The sequence below is a fragment of the Pan troglodytes genome, chromosome 9 (genome assembly GCF_028858775.2).
Source record: "Pan troglodytes isolate AG18354 chromosome 9, NHGRI_mPanTro3-v2.0_pri, whole genome shotgun sequence".
Taxonomy (NCBI): domain Eukaryota; kingdom Metazoa; phylum Chordata; class Mammalia; order Primates; family Hominidae; genus Pan; species Pan troglodytes.
In genome coordinates this window covers 102,352,228-102,370,982 of record NC_072407.2, presented here as the reverse complement: position 1 = coordinate 102,370,982, position 18,755 = coordinate 102,352,228, and the positions used below count along the sequence as shown (strand labels likewise).

Here is an 18,755-nt window from a genome sequence, read left to right as displayed (position 1 = left end):
TTAAAACAAGGTTGTCAGTTTAGAAGATGGATTTGCTATGGCATCTCCCTCCAACCCCAGCTGTCAATAGAGAAGTGGGGATATTATTTCTTCATCAAGGTAAATAAGGACAGGAGCAAGACAACCACTATAGAGAAGTTCAGATGCTTACCTATCACGCCTTGTACTGAGTTTCAGAGTTTTCTAGAATACCTCAATTTCATACTGAGCTACTTGAGGAAACTTCAAATGAAGAACAATAAATAATAGTTCCTGAGAATATCCTATAATTCTAGATTTTGGCAGCCCAGGAATGTGAAATGGTTACTGTGAACCAAGTGGTCATGAAGATAGGTTTGAATAGGGTTGTTAGGATCACACCCAATAAGGCTGCCTGCTAGGGGGCAAGATGTCTTCAAAGAACTCAATGCACCACATGAGAGAAAGCAGCAGCATGTGGATAAATGCTATCATGTTGAACATTTAACACCCATGTGAGAACCACAAATTGTACCCTCTAAGTGGAAGCTTTTCTCCTTCTTGTCTGACCTGGAAAGTGCCAGAGCACCGCTGGAAAGTAGGAAATAAAGTGGAAAGAAGAAAGAAAAGACAGATCATAGCTGTTGGGTCAGGTCTGTGCTGGGAGGGAGTGGGAGAACATGGAATTGGATGTGAGATTAAATTTTTTAATTAAATTAAACTGGAATTTTTAAATACTTGAAAATGTGACTGCTCTAGTACGTAAAAGTGCTTAGGATTTATTTGAGGCTGAGGTTTGGGATCATATTGAGCATAGTGGAGAGCAATGGCGGGAGAAGAAAAAAACTTTTTGTTGTTGTTGTTTGTTTGTTTTAACCTCTACAGCTATTTATTGGTGTTTGAGTTTTCAAATGTAGAAAAAATATTTTTCCTTTTGTGGCCAGAAATACGTGTGTAATTTTCCATTTGAGTCAGAAGAGAATGAAGGGACAGAATACAGTGTAGGAGAAAAATAACTAGAAAGCAAAGCAATTTGAATGTGTGGACAAATGTGTAAGCATAATCTTTCATTCAACACTTCTTTTCCTCTACTCCTTTTGCCTTGTCTATGCTACAAGAACCAAAGAAAATGGCCACATATTGAGAAATATCAAATCACCTTACAGACAGTACTAACTAGATAAGATGAAAAAGCATCATGGGAAGGCAGGCCACAGGTTTGCAAGGATGATTTAGAAGACATGCATGCTCTGTGAGGTGTGCCATGTGCTAAAACGTTCTCTTGACTCTCCTGTTGTTCCAGTGGGCTGGATGATAGGGCACGATGGAACGCTGGCTGTCTGCAGCGGAGACTTCTCACAGTGAGGGTATCTTGGGAAGTTGACTGCAGAGCTGCAAGTCAAGAGACTGTAGGGTTCCTACTGTATCAACAAACATGCGTTTAACTCTGAAAATGTTTTCTCAATATGAAAAAATATACTTTTTCATGATTACTAGTTTGTAAATTTCCATTTAATAAAGTAATAACTCATTTAAATTAACGATGGAGGTGATACAATAAAATAGCTTCCCATAATATCGAGCATTTATCATGTGCCAGGCACTATGCTAAGCTCTTTATATGCATTTAAAAAATCTTATTTAATAGAATGGTCAAAAGGAGTAGGTTGTGGTATCCCCATTTTATGAGTGAGAAATTCAAGCCTTAAATGACATGTTTCCTGCCTACGTCCACCCTGCTATTAAGTGGCACAGTAGAACATTAATCCAGATCGAAACTCCAACCTTTCATTCTAGGTGCAATTTCTTTTTCTTTAAAAGATACATACACACATAAGCATATATGTATATTTATTCATGTGTGTATATGTAATTCATTAAAATTTGAAATAAACTGCAAATATTGAGATTTATACCAGTAGCTTTGAAGATAATTGAAATTTTATACTATAGAGAAGATCAGACCTTTCTGAATGACAAGTTACATAGTTAACTATATCTTTTCTCCCTTTCATTTATCTTTCAACAGTGTTAAGAACATGTAATGTATAGAATATTAAAATTCAACTAAATGACAAAATTGACAATGCTGTATTTACTTTATGTATTTTTCCATTTCACCCACAGTGTATATTTCACATTCATTTCCCCAAATGTGATTTTTTTTCTCCTGAGTGTCATCTTTATAAATAATAGAGAAAGTATTTCCATTATGCTGTCCCAAATTTATATATTGGTTTGATGATATTAACACATTTCAAAAATTAAACACAGGGCTATCTATCTTTATTTATCAATCTATCTAATCTCTAACTAAACCTTGTAAGAAAATATAGCTTAAATATAGGAGATGGAGGCAGAGCAAGATGGCAGAATAGAAGGCTCCACTGATTGTCTCCTTGGCAAGGACACTGCTACACATAAAAAGCACTTTTGTAAGAACCAAAAATCAGGTGAGCACTCACAGTATTTGGTTTAAACTTCATATTGCTGAAAGATGCACTGAAGAGGTAGGAAAAACAGTCTTGAATCACTGAGACCACCACTCCTCCATTCCCCAGCAGTGGCCCCACAACACAGAAGAGAAAATCTGTTTGCTTGGGAGAGGGAGAGTGCAACAATTGTGAGATATTAAATTCAGTGTTGCTTGGTTATAGAAGAAAGCAATTGTTTTGCTTTCTTCTATAACCAAACTCAGCGGATGCCCACCCACAGAGGGAATTTATTTACTTACTTATTTAAATTTTTAAATTTTTTGAGACAGAGTCTCGCTATGTCACCCAGAGTGGAGTGCAATGGCCCGATCTTGGCTCACTGCAATCTCTGCCTCCTGGGTTCAAGTGATTCTTATGCCTCAGCCTCCCGAGTAGCTGGGATTACAGGCGCCCGCTACCACGCCCGGCTAATTTTTGTTTTTTCAGTAGAGACAAGGTTTCACCATGTTGGTCAGGCTGGTCTCGAACTCCTGACCTCAGGTTATCCACCCACCTCAGCCTCCCAAAGTGCTGGGATTACAGGTGTGAGCCACAGTGCCTGGCCCGGAGGGAATATTTAAACCATCCCTAGCCAGAGGGAAATCTTCCATCTCAGCGGTCAGAACTTGAATTCCTGAAAGCCTCACCACCACAGGCTCAAGTGCTCTGGGGCCCTAAATAAACTTGAAAGGTAGTCTAGGCCACAAGGACTGTAACTCCTAGGCAAGTCCTGTGTTGAACTGGGCTGAAGAGATAGTGGACTTGGAGAATATGTGGCCTCTAAAATATGAGCTGGGGTGGAGTGCTAGGGGAGTGTTGATGCCACCCCTTTCCTAAGTCCAGGCTGCACAGCTTGCAGATCCATAAAAGATACCTTCCTCCCACTTTAGGAGAGGAGGAGGAAGAGTGGGGAGAACTTTTTCTTGCTTCTTGGATACCAGCTCAGCCACAGGAGAATAGGGCACTGGTCATAGTTGTGAAGCCCTCTTTTCAGACCCTAGCTCCTGTATGACATTTCTAGACACATCCTGGGCAAGAAAGGAACCCACTACCTTGAAGGGAAAGGCCCAGTCTTGGCAGGATTAATCATCTGCTATGAAAAGTAAAGGAGACTTTGTCTTGAACCTTAGGTACCAGCTCAGCCACAGAGGTGTAGAGAACTAAGAGGGCTCTTGGGGTCCCTGATCCCAGGAGTTGACTCTTTGACAGCATTTCTGGACCTGCCCAGGGACAGAAGGGAGCCCATTGCCCTGAAGGGTGAGTTCTAGGCCAGGCAACATTCGCCAAAAGCTAACTTAAGAGACCTTGGGCCTTAAGGGAACACTGGCAGTAGACTGGAAGTACTACCTGTGGGCTTGTGGTGGCAGTGGCCACGTGGTGAGGCTCCTCTGCCTTTGGAAAGGAGAGGGAAGAATGGGAAGGACTGTGCCTTGTGGTTTGAGTATCAACTCAGCTGCAGTACAATAGAACACCAAGTAGACTTCTAAGGATTTTGACTCTAGTCCCTGGCTCCTGGATGGCACCTTTGGATCCGCCTAGGCCCTAGGGGAACTCACCACCCTGAAAGGAAGGACACTGGTCTGGCTCACTTTGCCACATGCTAATTGTAGAGCCCCAGGGCCTTGAGCAAACATAGGCAGTCACCAGCTAGTGGTTATAGCAGGCCATAGGTGAGACCGAGTGCTGTGCTGGCTTCAGGTCTGACCCAGCACAGTTCCAGTGGTGGTGGCCACCAGGGTACTTATGTCACTTCATCCCCAGCTCCAGGTGGCTCAGAACAGAGAGACTCCATTTGTTTGGGAGAAAGTAAGGAAAGAGAACAAGAGTCTCTGCCTGGTAATCCAGAGAATTCTTTCAGATCTTGTTCAAGATTATCAAGGCAGTACCTCTACTAGTCTCCAAGAACTACATTACTGGGCTTGGGGTGTCCCCTAAAGCAGATACAGCTAGATAACAACACCAAGTCCTTTCAAATACCTGGAAAAGCCTGCCCAAGAAAGGCAGGTTACAAACAAGCCCAGCCTGCAAAAACTACAATAAATGCCTAACTCTTCAATGGCCAGACACAGATAAATATCCACAAGTATCAAGACCATCCAGGAAAACATGACTTCAGCAAATGAACCAAATATGGCACCGGGGACCAATCCTGGAGAAACAGAGATATGTGACCTTTCAGACAAATAAATCAAAATAGCTGTTATGAGGAAAGTAAAAAAAAAAAAAAAAAAAATAGAATGCCAAGAAAGAATTCAGAATTCTATCAGATAAATTTAACAAAGAGATTGAAATAATAAAGAGAACCCAACACAAACTCTGGAGCTGAAAAATGCAACTGACACAGTGGAGAAAGCATGAGTCTTTTAATAGTAGAAGTGATTTAGCAGAAGAAAGAATTAGTAAACTTTAAGATAGGCTATTTGAAAATATATGTCAGACTAGACAAAAGAAAAAAGAATAATGAAGCACACCTACAAGATTTAGAAAATAGCCTCAAAAGGGCAAATCTAAGAGTTTTGGCCTTAAAGACAAGGTAGAAAGAGATAGGGGTATGAAGTTTATTCAAATGGATAATATCAGAGAACTTCCCAAACCTAGAGAAAAATATTAACATTTAAGTACAAGAAGGTTATAGAACACCAAGCAGATTCAACCCAAAGAACAATGCCTCAAGACAGTTAATAATCAAACTTCCAAAGCTCAAGGATGAAGAAAGAATCCTAAAAACAGTAAGAGAAAGAAACAACATACGAAGGAGCTCCAATATGTCTGGCAGCAAACTTTTCAGTGGAAACTTTACAGGCCAGGAGAGAGCGGTATGACATATTTAAAGTGCTAATAAAAAAAAAAAAACTTTTACCATAGAGTAATATATCTGGTGAAAATATCCTTCAAACATGAGGAGAAATAAAGGCTTCCCAGACAAAGAAAAGCTGAGGGATTTCATCAACACCAGACCTGCCCCACAAGAAATGCTAAAGAGAATACTTCAATCAGAAAGAAAAGGACATTAACGAGCAATAAATAATCATCTGAATGTAAAAAACTCATTGGTAATAGTAAGTACACAGGAAAACACAGAATATTATAACACTGTAACTGTGGTGTATAAACTACTCTAATCCTAAGGAGAAAGACTAAATGATGAACCAATAAAAAATAATAACTACAACAACATTCAAAGACACAGACGGTACAATAAGATATAAATAGAAACAGCAGAAAGTTAAAAAGGAGGTGATTAAAGTTAAGATGTAGATTTTTTACTAGTTTTCTTTTTACTTGTTTGCTTTGTTTGCAAACAGTGATAAGCTGTTACCGGCTTAAAATAATGGGTTATAAGCCAGTATTTGCAAACCTCGTGGTAACCTCAAAGCAAAAAACTTACAAGGTATACACAAAAAAGTGAAAAGAAAATTACACCATGTCACTAGAGAAAAACACCTTCACTAAAAAGAAGGCAGGAAGAAAGGAAAGAAGGAAGAATAGACCACAAAACAAGCAGAAAACAAATAATAAAAATGGTAGGAGTAAGTCCTTACTTATCAATAGTAACACTGCATGTAAATGGACTAACCTCTCTAATCAAAAGACAGAGTGGCTGAATGGTTAAAAAATAATACGCAATAACCTGTTTCCTACAAGCAACACACTTCACCTATAAAGACACTCATAGATTGAAAATACAGTGGTAGAAAAACATATTTCATGCCAGTGGAAATCACAAAAGAGCAGTAGTAGCTATATTCATATCAGAAAAAAATAAATTTCAAGACAAAAACTATAAGAAGACATAAAGAAGTTCACCATATAAAGATAAAGGGGTGAATTCAGCAAGAGGATATAACAATTTGAAATACATATGCACTCAATGCTTGAGTACCCAGATATATACAGGAAATATTATGAGAGGTAAGGAAAGAGAGATACACCTCACTGCAATAATAGCTGGAGACTTTAATACCTCACTTTCAGCACTAGACAGACCTTCCAGACAGAAAATCAACAAAGAAACATTGGATTTAATTTACACTACGGACCAAATCGACCTAATATTTACAAGACATTTTATCCAACAGCTGAATACACATTCTTTTCGTCAGCACATAGATTATTCTCAAGGATAGGCCATATGTTACATCACAAAAAAATGCTCCTGAATGACCCATGGGTCAATGAAGAAATTAAGAAGGGAATTGAAAAATTTCTTGAAACAAATAATAATGGAATCACAGCATACCAAGACCTATGGGATACAGCAAAAGCAATCCTAAGAGGAAAGTTCATAGCTATAGGTGCCTAAATCATTAAAAAAAAAAAAAGAAAAACTTCAAATAAGCAACCTACTAAGGCATCCTAAGGAACTAGAAAAGCAAGAGTAAACCAAACCCAAAATTAGTGGAAGAAAAATACAATAAAGATCAGAGCAGAAATAAATGAAATGAAGAAAACAATACAAAAGATCAATAGAACAAAAAGTTTTTTTTTAAGTTAAAATGAACAAATCTTTAGCCAGACTAAGAAAAAAAGAGAGTACACAAATAAGCAAAATCAGACATAAAAAGACATTACATCTGACACTGCAGAAATTCAAAGGATCATTAGTGGCTAATATGAGCAACTATGTGCCAATAAATTGGAATATCTAGAAGAAATGGACAAATTTCTAGACACATACAACCTATCAAGATTGAACTGTGAATAAATTCAAAACTTAAGCAGATCAATAATGTATGATTGAAGCTGTAATAAATGGGCATCCAGAGAAAAAAAAAGGAAGCCTCAGACTCAATGGCTTCACTGCCGAATTCTACCAAACGTTTAAAAAAGAATTAAAACCAATCCTACTCAAACTATTTCAAAAAATAGAGAAGGAAGGAACACTTCCGAATTCATTCTATGAGACCAGTATTACCCTGGTACCAAAAATAGACAAAGACATATCAAAAAAGAAAAAAAAAAACCTATAGGCTGGTATCACTGATAAGTATCAATGCAAAATTTCTCAACAAAATACCAGCAAACTGAATTCAATAACATATTAAAAAGTTCATTCATCATGACCAAGTGGAATTTATCCCTGGGATGCAAGGCAAATTCAACATACACAAATAAGTCAATGTGATACATTATACCAACAGAATGAAGGACAAAACACCTATGACCATTTCAATTGATGTTGAAAAAGTATGTGATAAAATTCAGCATCTCTTCATGATAAAAATTCTCAACAAACTGGGTATAGAATGAATATAACTCAACATCATAAAAATCAAATGTGATGAACTCACAGCTAGTATTATATTAAATGGGGAAAGACTGAAAGCCTTTCCTCCTAGATCTGGAACATGACAAGGATGCCCACTTTCACCACTGTTTTTCAACATAGTACTGGAAGTCCTAGCTAGAGCAATCAGACAGGAAAAATATATAAAAGGCATCCAAATTGGAAAGGAAGACATCAACTTTTTCGTTTGCAGATGATATAATCTTATGTTTGGGAAAATCTAAAGACCCCATCAAAAAACAATTAGAACTGATGAACAAATTTAGTAAATTTTCAGGATACAAAATCAACATACAAAAATCAGTAGCATTTTTATATGCAAACTGTGAACAATCTGAAAAAGAAATCAAGAAACTTATTTACAATAGCTACAAATAAAATACAACACTTAGGAATTAACCAAATAAATGAAATATCTCTATAATGAAAACTGTAAAACACTGATGCAATACATTGAAAACGACACAAAATAATAGAAAGATATTCTATGTTCATGAATTGTAAGAAACAATATTGTTAAAATGTCCATACTATCCAAAGCAATCTAGAGATTTAATGCAATCCCTATCAAAATAACAATGATATTCTTCACAGAAATAGAAAAAACAATTCTTAAGTTTATATCAGATCACAAAAGAGCTAGAATAGCCAAAACTATCCTAAGCAAAAAGAACAAAACTGGTGGAATCACATTACCAGACTTCAAATTATACTTGAGAACTACAGTGATCAAAACAGCATGGCCCTGGCATAAAAACAGACACATGGACCAATGGAACAGAATAGAGGACCCCAACATAAATCTATACATCTACAATGAACTTATTTTCAATAAAAGTTCTCAGAACATACATCGAGGAAAGGACAGTCTCTTCACTAAATAGTTCTGGGAAAACTGGATATCTATATGCAGAAAAGTGAAACTAGACTCTTACCTCTTGCCATATAAAAATCAAATAAAAATGTATTAAAGATTTAAATCTAAGACCTCAAAATATGAAACTACTACAGGAAAACATTGGGGAATCTCTGCGAGACAACGGAGTGGGCGAAGACTTCTTGAGCAATATACCACAAGCACAGGAAACTAAAGCAAAAATAGACAAATGGGATAATTTAAAAGGCTTCTGCACAGCAAAGGAAACAGTAAACAAGTGAAGAGACAACCCACAGAATGGCAGAAAATATTTGCAAACTACCTATCTGCCAAAGGATTAATAAACAGAATATATAAAGAAGTCAAACAATTATATAGGAAAAAAATCAAAAAATCCAATTCAAAAAATGGGCAAAAGATTTGAATAGACATTTCTCAAAAGAAGACATATAAATGGCAAACAGGCATATGAAAATGTGCTCAACATCATCGATCATCAGGGGAATTTAAATCAAAACTTCAATAAGATATAATTTCACCCCAGTTTACATGGCTTATATTCCAAAGACAGGCAATAACAACTGCTAGTGAGAATCTAGAGAAAAGGGAACCCTCATACACTGTTGGTGGGGACATAAATTAGTACACTATGGAGAACAGTTTGGAGGTTTCTCAGAAAACTAAAAATAGAGCTACCATATGATCTAGCAATCCCACTCCTAGGTATATACCCAAAAGAGAGGAAATTAGTTTATTGAAGTGATATCTGCACTCCCACGTTTATTGCAGTAATATTTACCATAGCCAGTATCTGGAAGCAACTTAAATGTCCATCAGCAGATGAATGGATAAAGAAAATGTGGTGCTTGTACACAATGTAGTATTGTTGAGCTATACAAAAGAATGAAATCCTGTCATTTGCAACAACATGGATGGATCTGGAGATCATCATGTTAAGTGAAATAAGCCAGGCACAGAAAGACAAACATCACATGTTCTCACTCATTGGTAAGAGCTAAAAATTAAAACAATCGAACTCATGTAAAAAGAGAGTAGAAGGATGGTTACCAGAGGCTGGGAAGTGTAGTTGGTAGTGGGGGTTGGGGGGAAGGGAAGATGGTTAATGGATATAAAAAAATAGTTAGAAAGAATAAATAAAACCTAGTATTTGCTAGCATAACAGGGTGACTATAGTAAAAAAAATAATTTAATAGTACATTTTAAACTGACTAAAAGTGTATTATTGGATTGTTTGAAACACAAAGGATAGATGCTTGAGGGGATGAATACCCTATTTATCCTGATATGATTACTAAGCATTGTATGCCTGTATCAAAATATCTCATGTAACCCAAAAATATATATACCTACTGTATACCCACATAAATTAAAAATGAAATGTGTGCATAAAAATATATATTTGTATTATGATTTTGACATCCTAATACTAAGAAATTGGACTGAACCAATTTATCTTAGCTTTGCTGACTATCAAGAGTGTTTCTTTCCTTTTTTTTTTTTTCATTTTTGAGAGAGTCTCACTCTGTCACCCAGGTTGGAGTGCAGTGGTGCAATGTCTGCTCAGTGCAACCTCTGCCTCCCAGGTTCTCACGTCTCAGTCATCTGAATAGCTAAAATTACAGGTGTGTGCCACCATGCCTGGCTGATTTTTACATGTTTAGCAGAGATGGTTTTTGTCATGTTGGCCAGGCTGGTCTTGAATTCCTGGGCTCAGATGATCCCTATGCTTCAGCGTCCCAAAGTGCTGAGATTATAGGCATGAGCCACCATGCCTGACCGAGTATTTCTTGATGACCGGAAAATTCAAAATATACTCTTCAGAAAAATTGTAAAGAAAAATTCTGTTTTTTGGCATGCAGAAAAGGAGCAATTCTATGACAGAAATGGTTCACTGCACTGCTTTGGAATTTAGAATATTCTATTAAGTAAGTGAACCTTAAAGAGGCATACCACTTTCAATTCAACATCCCTAATGTGAGACCTTTTTTCTCCCAAGCAGCTCTATTTTCAAAGTTTAGTTGGCTCTTTAGAGCAGCATTATCTTTTAAAATACTGGATATGTACTTAATAGAGGCAGAGTGCATCATCTGAGAGGATGTCTCCAGATATTGGTGTCTCTTTAAATCCGTGCTGCCTGACAAAACAGGCACATAACTCAACACTCGGCTCAACACCATTAGTAGCTCTAACCCTATGTAGTACCGCAATACAGGAAGCATAAAGGATGCAATACAAACCTTCCTCAACTCACTTTCAAAGGAGAGTACTTCGTGCATTTTTCATGCTACTTCTCTTCCATAAGATTCTAATGGACTAAAGTATGTCATGTATATAGAACTCATGATAAAATAGAGACAGGCAATACATGATTGAGGTAGCTGCAGAAATAGACATTCTTTTAAAATGCATAATCTGAATACACTTTAGCTTGAAATGTAAAAGTGATCTTGCTAAAATGCTTTTTAATAGCACAAGGAGATTCATACCATAAAAAGTTGAAAAGGATTATTCATCCCAAATGGATTATTTATTTTTGAAATGAATATTTATAGAAAGCCTCTGAATTAGGCAGTAATCTTTGCCTTTGTTTAAACACAATTAACAATATGCAAAGTAAGGCAGCGCTTTTTAGAAAATATGTGAGCGTAAGTACTACTATTGGCAGTCATTTCAGTATCTGCACAGTGAGTCCATAAAATGAAGAACAACTAACCTGTTATGCTCTTAATTAATGAACACCTGTATACAATGAAAGCATGGCTGGTTTTATGGATGCATGAAAATCTAACCAGGCAATTAATGTTTAATTTAAAATTCATGCTATTGAAAAGGTAGCAGAAAAAACAACTTATAATAGGCAAATCACAAAAGTGGAGAAGTTGGATTTTCTGTGGATGAACCTTTTCCAACATATTTAAGCCATTTTACCTCTTTTTTTTGGTTGTTTAATTTTTATATGGAAAAAACTGAACATCTTTTGTATTGTTATTTACTTTTAATGTGATAATTTGATCATGTGGATTTTTTTGGCAATTAAACTTTTAAGTTCACGGGTACATGTGCAGGTTTGTTACATAGGTAAACTTGTGACATGGGGGTTTGTTGTACAGATTATTTCATCACCCAGGTATTAAGCCTTTGAGCATATACCCAGTAATGGGAGTATCGGGTCAAATGTTATTTCTGTTTTTAGGTCTTTGAGGAGTTGTCACACTTTCTTCCACAATGGTTGACCTAATTTATACTCCCACCAACAGTGTATAAGTGTTCTTTTTTTCTCTGCAACCTTGCCAGCATCTGTTATTTTTTGACTTTTTAGTAATAGCCATTGTGACTGGCATGAGATGGTATCTCATTTGCAGTTTTAATATTATTGCGTTTTGTATTTCTATGAGGATCAGTGATGTTGAGCTTTTTCTCATATGATTGCTGGCCACGTGTATGTCTTCTTTTGAAAAGTGTCTACACATGTCCTTTGCTCACTTTTTAATGGGGCTGTTTGTTTTTTTTCTTGTAAATTTGTTTAAGTTCCTTATAGATGCTGGATATTAGACCTTTATCAGATATAGAGTTGCAAAAATTTTATCATATTCTGTGGGTTATCTGTTTACTCTGTTGACAGTTTCTTTCACTGTGCAGAAACTCTTAAGTTTAATTAGAACCCATTTGTCAATTTTTGTTTTTGTTGTAATTGCTTTTGTCATCTTCATCATGAAATCTTTGCCTGTTCCTATGACCAGAACAGTATTACCTAGGTTGTTTTCTAGTGTTTTGATAGTTTTGTATCTTACATTTAAGTCTTTAATCCATCTTGAGTTAATTTTTGTATATGGTGAAAGGAAGTGGTCCAGTTTCAATCTTCTGCATATGGCTAGCCAGTTATCTCAGCACCATTTATTGAACAGGGAATCCTTTCCCCAGTGCTTGTTTTTGTCAGATTTGTCGAAAATTAGATGGTTGTAAGAGTTAGTCCATATTTCTGCACTCTCTTTTCTGTTCCGCTCATCTGTATGTCTGTTTTAGTACCAGTACCATGCTGTTTTGGTTACTGTAGCACTGTAGTATAGTTTGAAGTTGGGTAACATGTTGCCTCCAGCTTTCTTCCTTTTGCTTAGAATTGCCTTCACTATTTTGACTCTTTTTTGGTTCATATGAATTTTAAAATAGTTTTAGTAGTTCAGTGAAGAATGTCAATGGTAGTTTAATAGAAATACCATGAACTCTATAAATTGCTTTGGGCAGTATATTCATTTTAATGATATTGAGTCTTTCTATCTTTGAGTGCTAGCGGGTTCCTGGGTGCCTGTCTCCCTGGGGACATTCACCGCAGTGGCGGAGGCAATGCAGTGGGGGTTGGGCCTGGAGCGATGGTGGTGGTGGGGGGTGCCTGATGACAACTGTGTGCCTGCTTGCACTGGAGGTGGTGTTGGCTGGGGGCAGAGCACTGACAGGCGCAGGTCTGGGTGCCTTCTCGGCTCTGCAAGCCGGAGGGGTCACTCAAGGTGGGGGAGGATCCGCTGTCATCTGCGCATTCTTAAAGCAAGGGTGGGGTACTTGTTGGGACAGGGCTTGCTGGCTCTGTACCCACCAAGACTCTGTCTGCAATGGTGGTTGGTAGGGGAAGGGGGAGCAGACTGTACTACCAGGCGCTGTCAGGGCAAGGAAAGCAAACCCAAATCCCCACCCCTACCCCTAAGCAGACACGCCCAGCAAACTCATGTGGGAGTTGCCCCATGGAGGGATGTCGGGGACACTGCGGCTGCAGTGGGGGGAAAGACCGTGCAGGCTGGTGAGTGGCCATAGGAGCCGCCCCGCTTAAGCTCTCTGCCTTTCAGTCAGGGTCTGCCAGAGCAGAAGCTATTGTGAGGCCTCTCAAGGCTCCCGAGGGCGCCCTGCAAGCAGGTGTGGCCATACTGAGGCTCTGGGAGAGGCCAGCAGACTCAGGTGTTGCTTAGGTGGGACTGGCCCCATCCGATGGGCAAAACTGCCTTATAGAGTTCAGGACAGACAGAAAGTTCCCCTAGGGCTAAAGTCTCCTATGGAGCAAATCGAACCTAGGGGGATGGCCGTCCCTGACCATGCTTCACTACAGATGCTCTTGCACCAAACCCTCTGGGCTCCACATCAGCTGGCTTGCAGCTCCTACCACTTCTGTATGCAGCTCTCCCTGCCAAGACCAGAGTCCGTGGTGGTCTAGGGGGTCTCCTTCTGCTGGGGTTCCAGAGGCCTGTGGCAAGAGTGGGTTGCTCCTTGCCAGTTCAACTCACCAATTCCCCCAGAGCTGTTGGGGGCCAGAAATAAATCCGGGTGAGCTGCAGCCCCGCGTAGGGGTCCCAACGTTCTCCCCCAATCAGCCCAACCTCTGTGTTTTCCCTCTGTCCACTCTCAGTGCCTTCCCTGTGAAGATCTGTTAGGAGCACGCTAGTCCTCTGGGTCCCTCAGTAGGAGCTGTTCCATTTGTCTTGAGTCTAGTGGGCCATCTTGGGATTTTTTTTTCTTTCTTTTCCTTCCCTCCCTTCCTCCATTCTCCCTCCTTCCTTCCTTCCTTCCTTCCTTCCTTCCTTCCTTCCTTCCTTCCTTCCTTCCTTCCTTCCTTCCTTCCTTCCGAGAGGGCCATAATATGTTTTAGAGAAAAAGTCAACTGTTTTGATAGTTTATTTTAATGATTATAAGCTTTGTTTAATTTGTTAGAGGTCAAAAGTCATATTTTTGGTTCAGTTCTATAACTATAATACACAACGGACACAGTTAATTCTTAGTCTTGTATGTACATGTGTATCTGACCTATGTACTGGTGTGTGTAGGGGGACATAAAGGAAAAAATTGTTCCCTTTAAAAATATGACATGCTGAGTACCAGTACCAAACACTGTTCTAGGTTTCAATATAGGGCAGTGAACATATATGACAAACCTTCATTTTCAGTGCACTTTTATTTGAGACTCATATATTATCATTGAGCATAAAAACATTAGCGTTTGTTATTTTTTCCTCCCTGTACCTATCCCTGACCCTCCTCTTTCTATTGTTTTCATATTGTTCTTATCAACACTATTAATGTTTGTGTTCCCCTAAGTAAATGTCTAACCAGATACTTTCTTAATATACAACATTAGAGGGACATAAAAGACCTCAATGAGACTTTGTCCAAAGTCATAAAAATCTACTCAGAAAATTTCCGTATTCCTTATTTCTTTATTTTTCTGCACGTTCCAGGTGATAGGCAAGATATCTTAAAATTCAAATAGAGCTGTTAATTCCTCAGTCATTAGAAACCTTTTATCAGATATGCTTTTTCTAAAAGCTGAGAATAATGTAATGTTTTCAAAGTCAAGGAGCAGATTGGTATTTATTTTACATATAAACTTCAGGAAGGCAGTAGGTCAAGGAAGGACAATGTTTACTATTTGCAAAGTGTAATTTATATGGGTTTGGTGGTGAAGGGTAACATAAAAGAGTTCTAAGGAAGTACACTGTAATTCAAGTAAAGTGTCACTGGAAAAACAGAAGGTGAACCGATTTATTCTGAATCTTAAGGGTACGCTATATTGAATGAGTGTATTATTAGAAGAATAAATGAACTGCTTCAATTTCATGGTAACCTGAAGATGAGTACAAGGATTGGGAGAAAATTGAAGCATTTAGATGACTGTATTTGTCGAAACAAGGAGAAAAAGTTCTGAGAACAAATAAAATGAAATAATTATTTTAAAGAAAATAATTTTATGATGTTTAGGTAAATGAATCAGGACAAATTATGCTAAAGCAAGCAATGGAGCAATCATGGTTAATTCAACTCACTTTCAAGACGATTAGAAGCATACCAAATCCAATCTGACTCTTCCAAATTTTTACCTGCTTCATTTGTGCGGATCATTCGAGATGGGGTGCTTGGATCTCCTGTCCCAATAGGGTTGGTGGCTACCACTCGAAATTCATATTCCACCCAGGGATTTAGGTCCACAGCCATGGCTGACTCCATGTCCCCTGTTATGATTTCTGGGACTATAGAAAGGAAGGAAATTTCATGTCATTATGAGGACTAGAAAAATGCTACAAATGGCAATCAAGAATATTAATGCTACTGACAGAATCAGAAGGCTAATGCATATTTCCTCACAACACGTGGTCATGGTGTCACCTCCAGTGTCATTAGTAAAATGAAAATCAATCTTCAGGGAGTAAGCACTTACATATGTCAAAGTTTGTTGGAGTTAATTAGAACTCGTTCATTTTATCTTTACACAAACCTCGCCATTATGTACGCTAATAATTATTTCATCAATCCCTCAGCCCCAGATAAGGGGCCAATTAGAACTATAATTTAAACAGTTTTCTTTCAATTTCTAGGAAATTTCTTGAGCAGTTTGGTCTCCCAGTTCTGGCAAACATGTTTAGTCACTTGGTAATTCCAAGCAGCAAATTAAGAATATATCTCTCTAATTTGAAAACACAGTTTGTGATATCTGAGTAGAAACACTGAATTCTTCTTAGAGTGATTTTTGTACTACCTTTACATTTTTGTACTACATTTAAATTTTTGTCAGGGCATAACATTGTTTGTCAATACAATTACCATTAGTGAAGTATTTTTACATGGCATACATGCTTCATTTGGGACTGCTTTTCTTGTTCACTCATCTCTGCTGTCTAGGAAATGTTTCTAAACATTTGTTACAGGAGTGAAAAGGCAGAATGTGGAGAATCTCCCTTACAGCATGCAAAGATCCTCTGGATTTATATCATTCTTGGATTTCTTTGTAGGCATGGCAGTAGAGCCGGGGTGGGAGTTGGGGATTTTGATTTGAGGACTCAATTCTGTTTTTACCACAGCAAGGTGGAATGAAATCGCCTTAGATTTTCCATGAAAATCTCTTCGGAAAGGTACCAAAAGAATGTTACCAAATAAGTAGCTCTGTGAAAGGTGAATGCTCAGAGCATAGGCAGTGTGAGCTGCCCAACAAATCTCACAGCACTGCAGGGCTGATGTGTTTTTTTAAAGCAGTGACATGAAGACATGGAAAAAAAAAACAAAAAAAGCAACTCTGTTCCCTCTTGCTGCACTGGCAACTGAGCAGTACGCTTGGAGTCTAAGAGGTGGGTGAGGGAAAGGCCACTGTCAGACCACAGCTTGGTGAAATGCCGAGCTATGCTTGACAAACATACAAAAGAGAAGAAGGCATTCCCAGATAATGCTCAGCCTTCTCTAGCCCAGAACCTACACGGTATCACCAATACTTGCATTGGGAGCACGAGGACTTAACATCACTGTTTAATTTACTTATATAAGTCATCTCAAGTAACTCCAGACATCTGGACCATGCTCATCCCTTTTATTCTAACCTCCTGAGAATTCTGCCAATTTCCTCTTCTGCCCAGCTCATATCTCTCCCTCATTCTTGAAGTTCTTCCACTGTGACAGTTGGAATTTATGATCTGTCATTAGCAAAATCCCCTATACACTTAATCTCCTCTCTGGGCATTCCTACAACTTTTTACTCCAATAGAAACTAAAGAAATTTTACCCTTATTAAGGGGTGGACCTCTTAAGATATCACGGAGAAAAAGAACCAGCCCTTTTTTCCTCTCTCTCCCACATCTCTAATGGATGTTTCCCATCAGCATACAAGCATGCGGGTGTTTTTCTCTGAAAAACAAAACTAAGGTCTCTTAACATTTCCTCTCCTTCCAGCCTTCACTCAGTTTCTCTGACTCTTTTGAGAGCTGTTTGTGCTATTACTTACTGTCTGCAATTATTTTTCTTCCATTCTCTTTTGAACCCATGCTATTCAGACTCTTACCTCCAGTTTTCCATCATACTGGCTTCTGTCAAGATTACCAATGAATGGTCTCTCTTACTGAAACCTTAAGGCCAGATCTCTGTTACTCATCTCACTTGAACTATCATCATCCTTTGACACAGTTGATCATCCTTTGAAACACTTTTCAGAACTTAACTTCTGTTTCTCTCCCACCTGACTAGGCCTTATCAGTCTCCATTGCTGATTTCGTTTTGTCTTCCTGATGCAAATGGCTCTACTGTTTTCCATTTTCTTATTCCATGGTGATTTATCCAGCCTCATGGTTTTAGATACTCTCTATGCTGATAACTAATATTTTTAATGAACCTCTTCCCTAGATTTCAGACTCATATGTTCAGTGGCATATTATTAATAGACATTACTATTTGAATAGATTTCTGCAGTATTCTTATCCGGGGAATGACAATTGCTTTCTTACAGATGTTGTATCCCAAATCTTCGGGCCGTCCTGGACTCCTTTCTTTCTCCCCTGTCTCACTCCAATCCATTAGAAAATTATGGCATCTATGACTTCAAACTATGTTGATATCTCCACTTATCTTGGCAGAAAAATTTCTTGGAAGAGTTGTCTATATTAATTTTTCTCCTATTGTCTCTGGAACTCATTCTTGTTAGACTTTGATGCTGATGCCTACCATTACATAAAAACTGCTATTGTCAAGGTTACCAATGTCCTCCTTATAGCTAAAACTAATGATCAATTCTCAGTCTTCATTTTACTTGACATCTCAGTAGCATTTGACACAGCTCATTAGGCCCTTTTCTTTGATAGGCTTTATTACTTTGTTTTCCATGGCATGACATTATTTTGGTTTTCCTTTTACCTCAATGATTGCTTTCATTCTGCCGCCTTTGGCTGGTTCTCTTCTCCACAACTTCTTACTGTTACAATGCTCCAGGGTGTTATTTTCATACTTTTTATTCTTTATTTTATACTTACTTTCTTGGAGTTGACATACAGTCTCATATTTTAAATTATTTATATGCCAATAACTTTACGCTAAACCTCTCACTTAAACACCATACTTATATACCCAAATGCCTACCTGAAATCCCATTTGGATGTGTAACAGATACATCAACTTACTGTGTCTCAAATGGAACTCTTTATCTCATTCCTACCCAATCTGTTCCAATTATGAAGGTTTCTCAGGCTTCTCCATGTCATTTAACGGTAACTCCATTCTTAAGTTGGTTAGGTCAAAAATCTTACAGTCATCCTTGAATTCTTTTTCTCTCATACTGTTTACATCCAGTTTTTCAGCAAATGCTGTTGGTTTTACCACCCAAATAGTTTCAAATTCTGACCATTTTTAT

General features: G+C 38.0%; 1 protein-coding gene across 1 annotated transcript in view; it reads right to left on the bottom strand.

Annotated features, from left to right (window-relative positions):
* Positions 1-18,755, bottom strand: part of CNTN5 (contactin 5) — a 1,335,093-nt gene that overhangs the window by 66,762 nt on the left and 1,249,576 nt on the right. Inside the window, exon 18 of the mRNA XM_024347391.2 lies at positions 15,472-15,621. Coding sequence (XP_024203159.1) covers positions 15,472-15,621 — 150 coding nt within the window. The remainder of the gene's footprint in view (positions 1-15,471; positions 15,622-18,755) is intronic.